An 18709-nucleotide genomic window follows, 5' to 3' on the forward strand; every position below is an offset into this window, starting at 1 on the left:
CACTATTTAGTGATAGCACTGCCCACCTCACTCAAGGAAGGGCCTAGAAAAGGTGGCCTAAACAAAGCTCACCCTCTTTGTCCCTACCAGCTTACCGCGGTTGGTTGGGCATCCAATATTGCGGTCGAAATAAAGTGAAGCATAACCTCGCTGTTGCCTGTTGGAATGTTCGCTCGCTTCTGGACACGCAACAGCAAATGGAACATAAAACAGCCATTCTGGCAAAGGAATTTCGTCGCTATGACATTGATATTGTTGCTTTAAGTGAAACCCATCTGTTGGATGAAGGAAAACTTGAGGAAGTCGGTACAGGTTACACATTCTTTTGGAAAGGACGTCCTTCAAATGCGACACGACAATTGGGTGTAGGTTTTGCTGTCAAATCCTCCTTGGTGGGTAGTCTCGACAACCTACCAAGGGGAATAAATGATCGTTTAATGACACTTCGCCTATCTCTTTCTGGTGGTCAATTTCTAACCTTGGTCAGTTCATATGCTCCAACGATGAACGCCTCCGAAGAAATCAAAGAGAAATTCTATGATGATTTGAGTAACATTATTGGTGCTGTGCCAAAGGACAAACTGCTCGTCCTAGGTGATTTCAATGCTCAAGTTGGTAGCAATCATTGCACATGGAAAAATGTGCTTGGTAAACACGGCATTGGAAGAGAGAACAGTAATGGGTCACTTTTGTTGTCACTATGTTCTACGTACCATCTTGTAATCACCAACACACTGTTTCAACAGAAAACCAAGTACAAGACCACCTGGATGCATCCTAGATCAAAGCATTGGCACCAGATAGACTTCATTATTATTCGTCAGAGAGATATCAGTGATGTTCGTCACATTAGAGTCATGCGGGGAGCTTCTGCCTCAGTCTTTTCTGACCATAGATTGGTGCGTAGTAAGCTTTCACTTTCTGTCAAGAAAACTGTTTCTCACCAGTCTTGCCAGAGATTTAGAAAATTGAACGTCAGCCAGCTAAATGATCCCTCTACCAGTCTTCGGCTAAAAAACGAACTCACCACAAAGCTGCAAGAATTGTATATTCCATCTTAAGATTCAGCCAGCAACCTGGATGCATTATGGTCAAGTTTACACTCAGTTGTTCACAACGGTTCTTATGAACTACTTGGCAAGCCTAATAGGAAGCACCAGGATTGGTTTGATCAAAATGACACTGTCATCAGCCATCTCCTTGATGATATGCATCGCTTGCATCATGTCTGGTTATCAGATAAACGCAATCAAAGCACTGCTGATGCCTACCATCATGCAAGAAAAGCAGCAAGAGCTAGGATCTCTGTAATGAAGAACAAATGGTGGTTACAGAAGGCAGAACAGCTTCAGTTAGCTGCTGACCAGCATAACTCTAGTGGCTTCTATCAAGGCCTAAAAGAGGTGTTTGGGCCAAGTGTAAAGACAATCGCACCTCTACAATCTGTTGACAACTCCAGGCTTCTCTATGGACGACGAGAAATTTTGACTCGTTGGGCTCAGCATTTTGCAAGCATCTTGAATCATCCAACATTTATTTCACAAGAAGCTATTGACAGAATTGATGAACAGCCTGATCTAGTTGTAGCTTGTAAACCACCATCTAACAATGAGATAAATAAAGCTATCAGGAAAATGTCAAGGAATAGATCTCCTGGTGCTGATGGCCTACCTGCTGAAATTTTTCAACATGGAGGAGAACTGCTGTTGTTCAAACTAGGTGATTTCATTCGTCTATGCTGGGAACTCGAAGATGTACCCCAGAACTCTAAAGATGCCAACATAATCCATCTATACAAGAAAAAAGGTAGTCAATCTGACTGCAACAATCACCGTGGGATCTCTTTGTTGTCTGTTGCTGGCAAAATTATGGCCAGAGTTCTTCTTGATCGTCTTGTCTCAAACTTTTCAGAGAGTATCCTTCCTGAAAGCCAATGTGGTTTTCGTTCAGGTCATGGTACGTCCGACATGATCTTTTCAGCCAGGCAGCTTCAAGAAAAGTGTCGTGAACAGCACATGGATCTAGTTATGGTCTTTATAGACTTGGTCAAAGCGTTTGACTCGGTTGATAGAACTGGCTTATGGAAAGTCCTTTAGAGGCTTGGCTGCCCGGTTAAGATTGTGAATCTAATCAAAGCCTTTCATACTGGTATGATGGCTTGTGTTGTCGAGGATGGGTCAAAGTCAGAAATGTTTGCAGTAAACAACGGAGTGAAACAGGGCTGCGTTCTAGCACCTACTCTTTTTAGCATTTTGTTTTCCGTGGTTTTAAATGATGCCTTCAAGAACATCCGAGAGGGTGTTCGAGTTGAGTTTAGAACTACTGGAGGTGTATTCAATCACAGGCGCTTACAAGCCAAAACAAAGGTTTCTAAGAGTCTACTGAGAGAACTCTTGTTTGCTGACAATTGCGCATTAGTTGGTCACACATATGAAGACATTCAACACATTGTCAACTGTTTAGACAGATCAACTAAACGTTTTGGCTTGAGTATCAGCTTGAAAAAGACAGAAGTGCTTTTTCAACCACGTCCAGGCTCAAACTATAACCCTCCTCCAGGTATGATTGGTGATCACCCATCGCCTTATGTCAGCAATTTCAAGTATTTGGGTAGTTTCCTTTCGAATAATGCAACTGTTGATGCAGACGTCTCTCATAGGATATCAAAGGCCAGTGCTGCTTTTGGTAAATTGTACAACAGACTCTGGCAAAGGCATGAAATCAAATTGACCACGAAGGTTGCAGTTTACAAAGCAGTAGTCTTATCAGTTCTATTGTACGGATGCGAGTCATGGACCCTTCTTCGTCGTAACCTCAAAAGTTTGGAGAGTTTTCATCTGCGATGTCTTCGCCACATATGTGGAATCCAGTGGACTGACTATATACCCAACACAGAAGTGTTATCTCGTTGTAACATCAGTGGCATTGAATCTTTTGTTATGAAATGCCAATTTCACTGGGCTGGTCACATGTCTCGAATGCCTAATGATAGAATTCCCAAACAACTCCTTTTTGGTCAACTGGAACAGGGCCATCGTCATCAAGGTGGTCCTAAATTACGTTATAAAGATTCTATCAAGGCTAATATGAAATCTTGTGGGATTGACTTCCTGCATTTTGAGAAACTATCCAGTGATAGAACAAACTGGAGATCTCTCTGCCATTCATCACTCCAACAGTTTGAAGAAAATCGTATTAGACATCTTCAAGCTCAACGTCAGAAACGGAAAGAACAAACTGTTCCTACCAACAAGTCATTTGTTTGCCAATCTTGTGGCAAGGAATGCCGTTCAAAAGCAGGTGTTAAATCCCACCAGAGACACAGAGGACACTAAAGAGAGTCATCACTGTTATCAGTGGACATGCCATCATCATTGGTACTACACATGCACTATATGGTCTACTCCTCGTCCATACCCTTTTAAAGAGAAAAAGCTGTCATCCAAAGGTAATTGCCAAGCATAGCAAGGCTTAGGGGTTACAACATGATGATCTGGTCACGTGAGATTATGGCTGCCATTCTGTGTCCAGTTCTACACTGAACGGATCCCGGAAATACAAAAGATAGTCGCTTTGTTTAGTCACTGCTTGCAAAATGCCTTGCTGTTGCACTTGGGAATGCAGTAATACAACTGAAAAAGGGTACAAGCTGTATCGATTTCCAAAAGACTCTGCAAGAAGGAAGATTTCGGAGGCGAAAGTAAGGCGATGTTGTTAGGTGTCATATCTCCGATGAGCTCATTTCTCTGCGAGATAATGCAGAAGGCATGAAAACTTTTAGGGAGTTGTTGTTTCTTTACTTGTTTTGCTTTAAGCTCATTTTGACGAGTGTCAATTCGAGAATTGCATGCAGAGCCGACAGGAAAAGAGAGCTCGAGCTGAAAGGAATGCCATTTCGACAATATTCCCTCATTGCAAATCTGACTTTCAGAGAAAGTCTCCTTTAACTATGACAAAGAGTAGATCCGGAATCAAGAGCTCCCCTCATCTTGTTAAATCATTCCTACTGTTCTTCTATGGAGGCCGGAAGCACAAGTTTCTTCAAATGACAGTGAGCACTATACAATATATATGAATTTGGACTTGTTATGAAATCAATGCACTTGTTCACTTTGGCAATTATTAAAACATTTTTTGTTGGTTCTGCAGAAGAGATGGATGCAGTTGATGATATGATGCAGGAAAAGTAATTGTATGATGAGGTTTCTTCACTTGACACCCTAGCTGTCTCAGCTAGAACGCAAAACAATTAAGGGAACTGAGTTCAAGCTAAACATTACAAAAGAGCAATTTGCATCAGAAACTAAAATAAAGGAAAGATTTAGCATGTTTTGGAAAAGACCAGCTCACCACTCTTTCAACAGGTAGCATGAGAGACATACTTTGGACATCGTCAACCATTAAGAACTTCAATTTGCTTGTGAATATGTTGAATACAACCTACTTTTGAAACAGCAGTATCCATTGCCATCTGTTCGTACTCTTCAACAAAGAATGTCAACCATCTCTTCTAATCCTAGCATAGACCATCTTCACTCAAAACTGCATCATCTTTGTAACAAGAGAAACGTTGCTGTCTCACAATGGATGAAATGTCCATTACCCCAGAGGTTGAGTTTGATACAAGTATAGTGCATGGTCAGGCAAGGTCACACTGCCTGGTCATCCTAAGCATGGGCATGCCGCACACTTAGGTTAGGTGGGTTAGTATCACGATGGAAGCAGCTAGACAGTTGCTTATTACTTTACTGACAATTTTACATTTGCCACTGTCCTCAAGCCCATTGTATTGGAAATTATATGGTGCATGGATCATAATTGCATGGTAATTAACATGGGAGGTAATTAGTAATTAAAAATGTAGTATAACTCTTAATATATTATAAGCCTAAACAACTTTAAAGGTGTCCCTGTGCCCTTGCGTGTGACTTCCTGTAAAGACAGCTTCTGACAGCTGTTATTGTTGTGCATACCTTGATCTACCTTGCCTCATATAGTACATCTTGAATTGCTCCATAATAGCATGCATGAATCATACCTCGTAAAGAAAAATTAAATAGTCATCAAATGGCTCAACAAGCCTCTGTCGTAAATCGCTTTGGTCTTGCTGAAGCAATATGCTTCCATGTGATAAATTAATGTTGCCATCTCATTCCTGTTTCAGCTTCTGCAAATAGCGAGGTGTCTAGCACCTCCAAAGCTTCTTGTGGCAGAGATTGCTGGAATATCACCTCCTCACTCCTCACGCAACCTTTTGCTCAAATGCAATGAGACCTCAAAGACTTCAAAACGTTCGCCAGTTTTGTGTAAGGTTTTCCTTTCAGATTTAGTCTTTCCAACAAGGGAACAGCCACATTCATCACATGGACGAAGTCTTGTTGTGCACTATAGGCTCTGGCGGTTCTCATTGCAACATAGACATAGCTGTTCGTGCACAGTCCACTGCTGGTTAATGAACTTGTGACACCATGTAAAATATAGTGCAATGCAATATAGTAAAGACAACTCTAGGTTAGCCACACAGTGGTTAATGTATGTGTACAGTCTGCAATCTGTTTATATACTAAGATAAAATATCGGCAGGAAATTTATTTTGGCGGATTTCTTAGCGAGCACCAATATAAAATCCGCCATTAATGTCACTGGGAGATGTTAACATCATTGCCCTCGTAGATCAGGCATCATGGCAATGTGGCAGTACATCACGCAGATGAACCACAAAATGGTAACCCCTGCTTGCCGTCTGTTGTGCCTATCCTGTCTAGCAGAGAGCTTAAACATGAGAATGAGGCCGTGAAGCTATCGATGAAGTAGGTGAAGCGATGCAACTTAAATTCCATAATCATAAACTAGCTCTTCCATGATGCAGCCACATAACTAACTAGTGGGTGGAGAATATCGCACATTTCTCAATTATCCAACAACAATGTTCAACTGCCAAATAAACTATGATAATATGCTTTTACAGTCAATTTTTAGCAAACTGCCAAAAAATTCTTGCCAATGTTTCATCATATATGCTTGTGCTATGGTCTACTCCTAGCTCATACAGTAGTATCCAACACATAATAAACACAGTGCAAAATCAAATTCACTTAGTACGTGTCATGCAAGTCACAATGTTATTTTCCAAAATGACTTGCTCTTGTAAAATTCTGCATTGGGCGGCACAGAAAAATTGTCTGATTGGGTTAACCTGCCCGCCCGTGTTTGGAGGGCCGCTAAGTTTTTTTAGTTAATATTAAAATACGTTTCTGTTGGCCTGGGGATATCTGTGTTCAAGCGGGCACATGTTTTGAGAGCTGGCAAGATTCTTCGTGTGTCTGGCTTCGTGAGGTATTTTGGATTTGGTGATGTGGATGATGTACTCAGCACGCTGTGTTTGGATGGCCGCTGTTTTCTTATGCATGCGCATGCTGACAAATAAGATGTCTTGTGTTGCCCTGTGCATATCTGTGTCCGAGGCGGCACGCGTTTTGAGAGATGTAAAGATTGTTCGTGTGTCTGGTGACTGGAGTCTTCGCGACATGTTGCAGGAGGTTGGATTCGGAGATTGAATGGACAATGTACTCAACGTGCAAACTGTGACCACAGACACGTCCTCCTAACAGGACACTGAGTTAGATGATGAGGTGCAGCTCCATGACGAGTTTAAGCATCAATATGTGTACTTTCTTTTAAGACGTCAGTCAGAAACAGAATCTATGTCCAGTTCAAGATCTGCAGGAAGTATTTTTTAAAAATTTTGTTCTTGCCCGCCCAACCGCCCGCTCGTCTTTTTCCGTTGCATGTCAGACAATTTTTTCTGTGTATACATGTAGTAGTACATGTAAGTCCTGCATTAGTTTACTATTTCTAAACGTACTGGTAGATGCACCTGTTCTTTGCATGAGGTACTTGGCAGCCAAACACCTACTTACAAAGCTTGAGCATGTGTTCTCTGTTGGCCAGCAGCTAGACCCGAATGCTTTCTTGTGGCATGCAGATAGTAAAAACCTGGCTATTCAGTAAAGACTCTTGAATGTAATGCAACATCTGCTCAAGGTCTGCCATTCACACCAAACACACATGTATATACCACCAATTCTTTCTAATGACACTATCAGGTGTTAGTACAAACTTGAATTAGGTATGTAGGTGCTTTAGTGTACTCCGGTATGCGACCAAAGCAGCATAACTTAGAAGTACATCACTTCACTATATAAGTAGGCAAAGCTACCTAAAAGCTGCTACTCCAAAGCCAATACCCTATAGCTACCCTATAACCTTCATAAACATCATAACCATCCAGATAAGTCCCAAAGTAGATTCTGAACATTAATAATTACAGTTGTGTCACTTATCCAAACCCCTTGGAACCCGACCCTTGTTGGATAAGTAAATACCCTGAAAGAAATTTGTGCGTGAGAAAAATTGCGCTTTTTCTAGAAATATCACTACTTGTGCAGAATTGATTTGTGCAACAGTATATATCAATAAACATCAATATATATACATATTGATGAAAAATATATGTGGAATATATTTGTGCAATGGGCTTGTGATTGCACAAAATCGCACGTATTTTTCTCCCAAACAAATTTCTTTCTTTCAGGGTATGATGGATAACTAAAGCTATTACGTACTCAACTATTGCTCATATTATACGGCATTTTTTCCACATTAGGTATACTAAATGTAGATGTGAATTTAAATGAACCAATTGTCTTATTGATCTAAAGATAAAAAGTATACTTTTAATGATTGATTGTGAATTTATATAATATGCAGGATGCCTTATCCGTCATATCATCTGTCATATCATTTATCTGTCATATCATCACCCACGTGGCAAGCTTGACCTGTCAGATATCCCAGGTGTCGGATAAGTGAAGGTGGGATAACTGACACATGACTACTAGTTGTCCAAATCATCTTACATAGGCAGAGAGGTCCAACAAAGCTCATGCCAATTGGCACTACTAACAGAAACAATTCTTATTAATAAATAAATAGCTTTATTGCAATCGCTTTGACAGTTTCTAAGCTTTCTTCCAACCAGATGCCAAAGTCTCAATCAATAATCAAAACACCACAGGTGATGTTGTTGCTATGCCTTCAGGACATCTTTTTCCATTTCACCAGCTTAAGCTGCTGAGCCTGGTTGCATGATCAACAAATTCAATAGTATGAGTATAACTTGGAGAAGTTCCTCACCAACACATGCATCAAAGTACGGCAGCCTCCTTTGCTTGAGATCAGGACGGTCTAGGTCACCCAGTCATGCAGCTAGTCTCCCGCAGCCAGATCCCTTTCCGCAGCGTCATACTTCTGGGCAAAGTATGACGCAGCGGAAAGGGTTCTGGCTACGCGAGACTATTATGCAGCTACCAGACTTGGCTGAGCAAGGTTGTTTATGACTATTGTCAGCATTATCCAGAAGAAGTGAAATATCAACTCACACAAAGCATCATGGAGTTTTACCTCAAATGGCCTGAACCACAACTATCAGCATGTCTAATACTGTGTTTACACGAGCACGCATAGCGAGCCGAGCCGAGCAGAGCCGTGATGGTCAGATGGGCGTGATTTTAGCGTGCGTTAGCTTTTGAGAGATTGCCATAGGTCGCACTACATCGAAATGGACAGAGGTCACGCTGCACGCGTTTTTTTCTCTATGGCCTTACAACAGTCTAATCAAGAGATTAGCAGGACTTTTACGAGAGGATATCGTATTCATAGAAGGCGTAGGTCTATCGCCAGTGGACGTCACTTGTTCCAGCTGCAGCAAAGGAGTTCAAGAGCTGTGCTCCTTGCTATCTTCTGTTCACTCCTTCTTTTCAATTTTACTTCCCCAGAAAGATACATTTGGAGCTTTACTAGGTAACGATACGCCTCTGTCAATATCTTGATGATAAAGTAATAACCAGCAGGGTCAGTGCACTTTCCGGCCATTCAATTTTTAAATTTTTTAGTTTAGTTAGAAATTAAAAAGTACTTCATGCATTTTAATTTTTGGATAAATTTTTATCCAAACATTGAAAATTACAAATAGATAATTGATTTACTACATACAAGAAATCAAATACAAAATTGAAATGACAGCTGCACTTTCCGGCCAAGCATATTCTATCTAGTCTTCAGTGACAGCACCTATACATGATAAAGCAATCTGATGATTGGCACTGTCTCCTTCAAGGTGTACACTCAAGGTGACAATTGACAGACAAACAGCTCAAATAGCTATCACCTACTGCTGATGAAATAGCAGTTAATAACTATGCAGTAATCATCTTTAGGATTCTCTAGCTAGGGAAGAAAATTCTTGTTTAGTTGATGAGACAAATTTCGTCGTCTATAGAGTTCACTGGAGGGATTGGTTGTAACAGACTTGTGGGTGTATACAAAGCAATTAGGGTTGTAGCACAAGTGTACATATAGCATGCTATCAGGGGTTGGTTTTAATTAAAAGACGATTATTTTGAAAGCTAATAATTAGCACATGATGAACATGGAGAGTTTCTGTTGAATTTATCGAGCGCCTTGTTCTTGTTGATTAATTAATTCTTACACCTATGGTCAGATCCACTATTTTCTTCAGCAACAATACCTGTACTGTATCCAGAAGATGGTTATCTGAGTGGTGATTTACAGTTCAATTATCACGGTTGTGCACTTATTGTGTTGAGTAATTTGTGCTAAATAAAGCTAATCGGCTTATCACTTAGGGCAATGGCAGGTGAGCTGTGATATACTTAATTGAGTTAAACCTGTGCAACAATTCTAATCCCTTTGGTGCAAGTTCAGGTGCACCTTTTCTATACCTGCAAGTGTGTTACAAACTGAATCCCTCTACTAGCGCAAGTGTGTACAATCAACAAATTCGAGACGCCACATCAGCTGAACAAAATAATTCGCTTGCCTAAAGAATCCTAGATCATTACTGCTAATCCCTATATATCAGCCTATTACTTGAGATTGTCACCTTGAGTGTACACCTTGAAGGAGACAGTGTCAATCATCAGATTGCTTTATCATGTATAGGTGCTGTCACTGAAGACTAGATAGAATATGCTTGGCCGGAAAGTGCAGCTGTCATTTCAATATTCTATTTTTGATTTTCAATTTTGCAATTTTTAATTTTTGGATAAAACTTGGTCCAAAATTGAAATACATGATGTACTTTTTAATTTTTAACCAATCTAAAATATTGAAAAAGGGAATGGCCGGAAAGTGCACTGACCCAGCAGCCATGCCTTTATCAGGTCAGATCACTGATGGTCAAATATAGTGCAGCACACCTTTACTTCACGGGATTGGAGAGAGAACTTCAGGATGTGCAGGGAAACGTTTCTGTACTTATGTGAGCAGTTGAGAGGAGACATTGAACCTGAGTACACGAACATGAGAAATTCCATTTCTCTTGAGAAAAGAATTGCTGTCACCTTGTGGTGCTTAGCAACGACTGTAGAATACCGCACCATAGCTCATCTGTTTGGTATTTCCAGATCGTCTGTCTGTCTTATTGTCCAGAACACATGTAGGGCCATCGTTCGTCGACTGATGCCAGCATATATCAAATTTCCTTCAGGAGATGCACTGGAAGCAGTTGTTCATTGCTTCCAGCAGTTATTTCTCCATGTGCAGGAGCCATTGATGGAAGTCATATACCAATTACTCCACCTGTGTTGAATCACACCGACTATTATAATAGAAAAGGATGGTATTCTGTTATTCTTCAAGCTGTTGTTGACCATCATCAATACCTGTTTTGTGACATTAACGTTGGCTGGCCCAGGAAGTGTGCATGATGCTAGAGTGTTGGCTCACTCTGCGTTATTCAGTAAGGCAGAAGGGACGATTTTAAATGGACAAAGCAAACAAATTGAAGGGTGCACCATACCAGTATTTCTTATCGGAGATTCTGCATACCCTTTGCTCAAGTGGCTCATCAAACCTTACCCTGAAAATGATCACATGACAGAACAACGCAGGAACTTCAACTACCAACTTTCTAGAGCTAGAATTGTGGTTGAAAATGCTTTTGGATGCTTGAAGGCCCGCTGGAGGCGACTCATGAAGAAAAATGACATGAGCGTTAAAATGTCCCTCACATTATAGCTGCTTGCTGCGTGTTACACAACTTGTGTGAAATACATGGGGAGTTTTTTTATGACAACTGGATCAGTGGGGATGAAAACGAACTACAACAGCCAGCCGTTCAAGCGCCCGCAGGTGCACATGCTACCATTGCCGAACCACTTGCAATTAGAGACGCTCTTGTCAGAAGTTTCGTAAATCACAATGACTGACCTACTCAGAACATGTTTACAGTGTCAACTATTCGTTATAGTTAAACTACTGACTAGTTCAGTTTGGTTGATTTTGATCTGGAAATCCATCATCATGAAGCATACGTGAGAATGAGAAATAAGGTGTTTGAGATCGATTTCCTGCACCCATCAACAACTGCATCATTTGCAGTTGAAACGCTCTTTCTTCCCTTTTCCTTCTATCTTCGTATTCCATCTCTTGCATTCTTCTTCATTCCTCGTATTCTCTCTCCTCATTTAGTCTTTGGTCCTCGTACTTCATCCTCTTTCCTCCAACTCAATCAACAGTGATGAATCCACCTCTTTCACCTCCTTTATTGTTTTCATCATAGTGTCAGTCATGTCTTTCATTTTTGCATCACGCCCTATTGCTTTACAATCCTCGTAACGCTGTTTCAGTCCTTTCTTTTTAGTAGTTGTGTTCTGCACATGGAAACTCTGAGACTGTGAGCTGCCCGCTTCAATTTCTTCACGACTAGGTAGCTCAGCTGTAACATCTCCTGGAGCACTTGCTGGCGTAGATGGTTCTGTTGCTGACCTGAGAGTTTCCTCCTCGACTTCTACGTGTAGTTCTTCTTCAAGAGTATCCAACAAGACAGGAGGATGAGTGGCAGGTCTGCAGCCAAGAATTTCGTTCATGGCTTCAAAAATTCTCGTAGAACGGCGTTGTCGTCCAGTTTCGTTATTGTTATCCTTGATTTTTCTGTAATCCGCTTTTAGTTTCTTTATTTTATTTCGGCATTGAACACCCGTACAAACGTAGCCTTCATCTGTCATTCCAGCTGCTAATGTATCGATAACCTCTCTGTTCCTTTTACAACCTTCTATTTGCGCTTGGATACCATCATTGCTCCATAAGCGGATGAGACAAAGCGTCTCCTGCTCGCTCCACGCCATCTTGAACGAAATGAGCATGTGCAGCTCTAATCCGGCCTCGGTGCAGTACGCACACCATTTACACGACGTGCCTGGCTCGGGTCAGCCCGGGCTGGCCCCACCATTCTAGCTGGGCCCGGCCAGCACGGCTCGAAGGGCGTTTACACGTAGCTTTCAAACCGGGCTGACACGGGCTGACCCGGTTACAAGTGCTCGTGTAAACGCGCTATAAGTCCTGTTTACATAAGGCCCCGTTATAATGTGGCCCTGGCTGTGGTTTGCGTTTACATATGCACATGTCATGTCACTATCATCATCCCATTCAGGTATTAAGTTATACATGCCAAAAGGTCTGGGGTGCAAGCAAATCACGAGTGCGTGTGCGCTAGTCAAGATGCATTTGTGAAGCTAACATTGTGTTGCAGGCCCAACCTGACATTTAAAAGTGAGATCTACCCACAAGCCTGGGGCCTAAGGTGGCTCAAATAATTGTAAACACTTGGGCTAGGCTTTGTCCTGGGTCAGACCCAGATCTTATTGCATCGTGATACATTGTAAGCTTATTACTATTAAAGGGCTACTGCAGTGCAAAAATCAAAAACTGTTTTGAGCTAAATTAAAAATCTACATGTGTGTACTTTACAAAATAAAATTAGATTTCTTGCAAATGTACTGAGGGAATGAGAGCAATTGAAAGTTACTTCCGTTTTCCATTTCCGAAATGGGGCGGATTAGCACATTGACGTCATTGGAGGCACCCTATCCATTGTTGTGATACTCGAGTATGGTGCGGCGTTGTGTTGCAGCAGGCTGTACAACTCTAGTCAGTCAAGATTTAGTGTATTTCAGTTTCCAAAATCCACACTTTTGTAAAAGGTGGGAAAAACAAGTTTGATGAACACAACTAAGTACTAAGAGACAGCTGGTAAGAGCACAATGGAGTTTGCAGCTGTCACTTCAAAGAACACTGTTTTGAGAAAGAGCCTTAGTTGTTTAAAAGCTTTGGACTCAGCAGCACGAGAGAAGGCTATAGTTCGATGTAGACCAATTATTTTCGTATAGCAGGTTGATTCAGCAGCTGCACACCGCAACTGCCCCGGAAGAAGAAGAGGCTTAATTGGCTTCGAGAAGTGAGAAAGAGCTAGAGTAAGCGCAGTTGCTTGTTGATCAACAAAAGAACAAATAAGTAATTGTGTCACTTTCAGTTGTTGGAAGCTCTTGTTTCTGTCGAAGGAGAGAGGCGTGAACATTCACAAAGTGTCATGTCGGAAAGCAAAAGTGACAATGCAACGCTTATTATGATGATGGGGTTACGTATTACCCATGTGCAGACAGCGGTAGCACTCTCGTTCCATCTTCTTGGCGATACTAATAGTATGCTGTTTGCAGTACAGTACTGTACTCATACGTCAAGACAGTTGTAACGAAAACCAGAGTGATCTACAATGCACTGCAAACTGGAGTCGTATTCTCTCATTCTGGAGAGAACTGCAATTTCATTGCCAAACACACACACACACACACACACACACACACACACACACACACACACACACACACACACACACACACACTTGCAGAGTACTGATAATTAGTAACCACAATCACACCTAGAGGAAACACTTCTTATACAGCTGTTGGCAACTTCCGCTTCTGCACAATAAGACTTACCATGACATGTCAGACAGCCGTTCACTGCATTCGTCAACATCAGCCTTTGACAGCATTCATCAGTAGATGCACTGTCAGCGAGTGGCTCAAACATTTACGGTTCCACAGATCCAACGTCTTCTGCTGTGTTCAGAAGACGATGTCGGCAGACTGAGAGATTGCTCTCCCGCATACTCCAGCACTTCGTTCAACGAAGAATCTGACGACATCAACAAATCCTAAATCGCTTTCCGAATGCCTACACATAGCAAGTTCGCTCCAACGTGTCGTTTCTGAATCACTCGCCATACTAATTAGTAGGTATGATAGCACTACTCTGCCTCCACTGATGTCAGTGTGCTAATACCACCCCATTCCGGAAATAGTATTGCGTAAGTAGCTTTGGACTGCTCTCATTCTCTCAAAACACATGCCAAAAATTTAAATATATTTTTTTCTAGACTGTAGATCTTTCACTTTAGCTTAATAATAATCTCGATTTTGCACTGCAGTGGCCCTTTAATTAAAGTCATGCATCTCAATAATGCTGTAGATACTAAAGAGTGCAGAGCAATAACTAAATTAGTAATGTTTGCCTAAAAATTTGATACAAAATAGTAAAGACTACATCTGTAAGTTGTTGTCACGTGACTGGCATATATTAAATATTCTGTTCATTAATGACTAATAGACTACTCATTTTAGCTCATTATACTCTTCACAATATTTTACAGAAATCCATACCATTCCAAAGATAAGCTCCTGGTCCTCCAACTGTAATAAGTGACCCATCCTGTACCCATGAAATAATATCATACTGTGTCAGAATACAAGACAACACAAGCCCACCTCTGACATCTTTACTGAACTGCCAGCTTGACAGAATGATATACCTCTCACACCTATTTGCTTATACCTCCCACCATCTTTACAAGGTGTGTACTTGAACTTTATGTTGGAGTCTGTATTAAGTATAGTACAACGACCGATGGGATGCCTGTCGCGAAAGGTTAATGTTTTATCAGCATATCGATGAGCACAAACCTAAAAACTGTACATAAAGACTAATGTTAAGACATGTGTTTGCAGTACATACAACAAGATTTCCAGAGTTGGAGGCAGATATAGACGATCCAAGCCATTGACCCGAAAGAATGTCTCGCTGCTTCATCTTATCATCATAGGGATCTTTGCCATACACATAATCTGGTCAACATCAACAATTTCAAAATTCCTTGTTCCGTAGCATAATAGTACAATTATACTTACCTGTATCCACGTTAATTACTTCACAATCATTTTTATCTACTTTGCATCGATACACAGCACCAGAAGAAGTCACGTTCAACTTGCTCAAAACACTGGTGTTATCCCGAGGTGCACCAACAATCAACCTTTCCCATTAAAACAACTAGTTAACACTGAAATATGACTAATCAAATGGCTAATTAATGAAGCAGAAAGACAAATACCATAAAACTGAGAATCTCCAAGAATGGCACCTTAATTAATTATTTAATTTCTTCCATTATACAAATTGAGCAAACTAAATTTGGTAAAAACCAAAAGACTACTAGAAAACCTATGAGTGGTGCGAAAGTGTTAATTAGTTACGTGATCTTAGCTATGCTATAACTTACTGGTATTTATCAAAAGATAGTATCATTTTAGCATTGTTACACCGCAGTCCAATAGAGGGTTGAACATGAAAATGACTAACAGATTGGCTAATTGAAACATTATGTTTACAAGAAGCTCTACGTGCTATAATCTTTGACACCTGAAGGCTAGAAGGTGTCCAAAGACCCAGGGTCTTAAATAGCGTTTAAATTGCCCTGCGCCACAAGATTTCTTTCATCATACTTTGTATGGCAGTATTTATTAATTAATTATAATAGTGATTGTCACTTAGTGGGATAGCATAATTTACTTTAAATCCCCCAAAACAGAATAATTATAAATAAATATCACCAGTGTATTGATATATATATATATATATATATATATATATATATATATATATATATATATATATATATATGGAAAGTTTGTCGACGGTCTCAAGGCCCTGGTTGCCCTAGATGTGGTGGTTTGATGGTAGATCCTCTTCTGTCTTCCTGGCTCTCCGGAATGGCGTCCACTCACAATCTGGCTAGCGCGCCTACAGACGTTACTTCATGTCATTCTGTAACTGGTGAATCAGCGTCTGGTGCTTCCTCGGGTTCTTCATCTTGTCCTTTCACTGATCACATCAGCCATTTTCAAGACCCAGTTCTTGAAGCAATCAAGGCAGCATGCAGTCTCGCGTGTCCCGTTCACCTGGAGGCTGTCTTGTTTGAGTCTTTGACGCAAGAGATTTCTCTGCTACAAGTCAAGACTATTGGCCACATTCCACGCTCTGTTCGTCCTGTTCTTGCGAAAGTTCTTGCCACAGAATTCAAGAATGCCACATACCATGGTTTATGGGGCTATGCTCGTCTTCACATGTTCCCTAAAGCTGTTTTGAGATGCCCACCAAGAGGCGGACAGAAGAAACGTGCTGTTGTCCAATCCTTGTTATTATCCTATCTAGAACGGTGGACTTCTGGTGATATTCAGTCTCTTTAGTTTGAGGCTAGACTGGATGCTGATTGTAAACAGTCTTCTAATTGCAAGTCTTCGCCTGTAGATCAGATTAATCAAAAACGGGCGCTTGCTTATGCCACGGAAGGTCGTTACAGAGATGCCATGCGGTGCCTTGGCTCTCTGGGTACAGCCAGCCCTCATGACAGCAAGGTTCTTGAAGAAATCTATCAACGCCACCCAGAGCATGTCTTGCCAATTGTTTCTGGTGATATCCCTCCTTCACTATCTGTCAGTATGGATTCAGTTCTAGCTTCACTTCAAGCTTTTCCTCGAGCATCCAGCCCTGGTGCTTCTCAACTGAATTCTCAGCATTTTTTGATGCTATTCTTGGTACTACAACTCCTTCAGCCAAGCAGTGTTTGGAGAACTTGACCTGTTTGTTAAATTTTCTTTTGTCTGGTCGTGCTGACCCTAGGACAGCCCCTTGGTTATGTGGAGCACGTCTCACTGCTCTATTGAAGAAGCATGGTGGTGTCCGCCCTATAGCTGTCGGTGAGGTCCTACGTCGACTTGTCAGCCGTCTGTGCTGTTCTGCTGTGAAAGAGGACTTACCTGACACCTTTTTGTCTTACGGCAAGGTTGGTGTCGGTGTCCCAGGAGGTTTAGACGCTGCTGTGCACACACTATCAGCTTGTATTGCTCGATATGGATCTAATCCCAACTTGTGTTGCCTGAAAATTGATATGACAAATGCCTTCAACGAATGCTCTCAAGCTTCTTTTTGAGTCGTCTATGTAAAGAGCTCCCAGCCTTGTTTGGATGGTCCTTGTGGTGTTACCATTGTGAAGGCATGTTGCATTTTGGGAATTCTTGGATCAAGTCATCTCAGGAGTGCAACAAGGGGATCCCCCTTGGTCCCCTACTATTCTCCCTCATTCTTATGGAGTTTTTGGATGACCTGGGTCCATTGCCAGATTTGAAGCTGAAGTTATGGTATTTGGACGATGGCTCTTTCCTTGGCCAGTGGGCTTCAGTTGCTTGTCTCTTGGATGTCTTGTTATCAAAGGGTCCCTCTTTTGGTCTTCATGTCAATTTGAACAAATGCGAGGTCTTTTGGCCCTCTGGAGATCACAATTTCCCCAAATTTGCTACTGAAATTCAGCGCAGTGTTCAGGTTCATGGTGGTGTTGACTTCCTTGGTTGTCCTGTATATGGATCTTCCTCATATGTTACTGAATTTGTTTCCCAACGAGTGAACAAGATTTTGGATTAACAGGACCGTTTGACAGCTTTAGAGGATCCTCAGGTGGAGCTTCATCTTCTCTGCAGCTGTTTGAGCCTTTGCAAGTTGAATCACATCATTAGAACGGTTCCTGGCTTCAAGATCAATGATGTATTGATACAGTTTGACAGTGGTCTTCATCACAGCTTAGAGGCTTTATCCTCTTCTTCGATCTCTGACCTGGCATGGAGACAGGCAACTCTTCCAGTTTGTTTGGGTGGTCTAGGTCTTCGTGAGGCCTCTAGATCTTCATCTGCAGCTTTCGTTGGCAGCTGCAACTCTTCTCAGCAGTTGTCTCTCCGGTTTCTTAACGACTGAGCATTCATGCCGGTACATGAAGAAAATGATTGGACTCAGCATTCTTCCTTTTTCCAGGTGAAGTGCAATGCCGGCAACATCTTGCAAGTCTTTTACCACCTACTAGTTCTGTCTCGTCCTCTGTTTCTTCTACACAACATTCCTTCCAGAAGGCTCTGGATGATGCTTTGAGATCCAGCATTAAAGTCAGCCTTGTTAGTCTGCGAGAACAGGCACGTTTCAGTGCTGTCGCATATTCGCATGCGGGGACTTGGTCGAAGGCAATCTCCAACTCAAGTCTAGGCCTGGCCATGTCTCCGCGTGAATTTGTGACTTCTTTGCATTTGTGTTTGGGAATTCCGGTTTTTCCAGCACCCCCACACTCAGTCCGTTGTGTGTGTGGTCATCAATTGGACAATTTTGGTGACCGTGCTCTTGGCTGTGGTCCTCTTCGGATTAAGCGACATGATGCCTTATGTGACGTCATCTTCCACTGGTTGCTCTTACACAACTCCAATGTACGTCGAGAACAATGCTGTTCCTCTCATTATATGACAAGACCAGGTGACGTTTTCCATCCCAACTTTTCCCTAGGCAAGGCTGCTTATTTCGACATTTCCGTGAGGAATTCGTTCACTCCCTCTCACCTTATTAATGCTGCCATAAAAGCTGGTGCTGCTGCTGAGGCTGGGGAAGTGGACAAAGATGAACGCCATCTTGCTAACGT

The 18709-nt window shown here is 41.6% G+C and overlaps 4 protein-coding genes across 4 annotated transcripts; 2 read left to right on the forward strand and 2 right to left on the reverse strand.

Annotated features, from left to right (window-relative positions):
* Window positions 1-197: 197 nt before the first annotated feature.
* LOC134193473 (uncharacterized) lies at window positions 198-2096 on the forward strand. Its single transcript, XM_062662300.1, has 2 exons — window positions 198-675; window positions 1063-2096. Exons 1-2 carry the CDS (start codon window positions 198-200, stop codon window positions 2094-2096), a joined length of 1512 nt encoding a protein of 503 aa, XP_062518284.1.
* Window positions 2097-6428: 4332 nt separating this feature from the next.
* Window positions 6429-11100, forward strand: LOC134193474 (uncharacterized). Its single transcript, XM_062662301.1, has 4 exons — window positions 6429-6539; window positions 9688-9718; window positions 10627-10780; window positions 10824-11100. The coding sequence occupies exons 1-4, from the start codon at window positions 6429-6431 to the stop codon at window positions 11098-11100; spliced, it is 573 nt and encodes a 190-aa protein (XP_062518285.1).
* Window positions 11101-11570: 470 nt separating this feature from the next.
* Window positions 11571-12209, reverse strand: LOC134193475 (zinc finger and SCAN domain-containing protein 32-like). The gene has a single exon (XM_062662302.1). The coding sequence runs from the start codon at window positions 12207-12209 to the stop codon at window positions 11571-11573; it is 639 nt and encodes a 212-aa protein (XP_062518286.1).
* Window positions 12210-14346: 2137 nt separating this feature from the next.
* Window positions 14347-15578, reverse strand: LOC134193477 (integrin alpha-PS2-like). The gene is made up of 5 exons (XM_062662303.1): window positions 15559-15578; window positions 15108-15232; window positions 14935-15044; window positions 14688-14882; window positions 14347-14631 (listed from the first exon to the last, which is right to left on the reverse strand). Exons 1-5 carry the CDS (start codon window positions 15576-15578, stop codon window positions 14557-14559), a joined length of 525 nt encoding a protein of 174 aa, XP_062518287.1. The 3' UTR covers window positions 14347-14556.
* Window positions 15579-18709: the final 3131 nt, after the last annotated feature.

The sequence above is a fragment of the Corticium candelabrum genome, chromosome 17, assembly GCF_963422355.1.
Source record: "Corticium candelabrum chromosome 17, ooCorCand1.1, whole genome shotgun sequence".
In the NCBI taxonomy this organism is placed as follows: Eukaryota; Metazoa; Porifera; class Homoscleromorpha; order Homosclerophorida; family Plakinidae; genus Corticium; species Corticium candelabrum.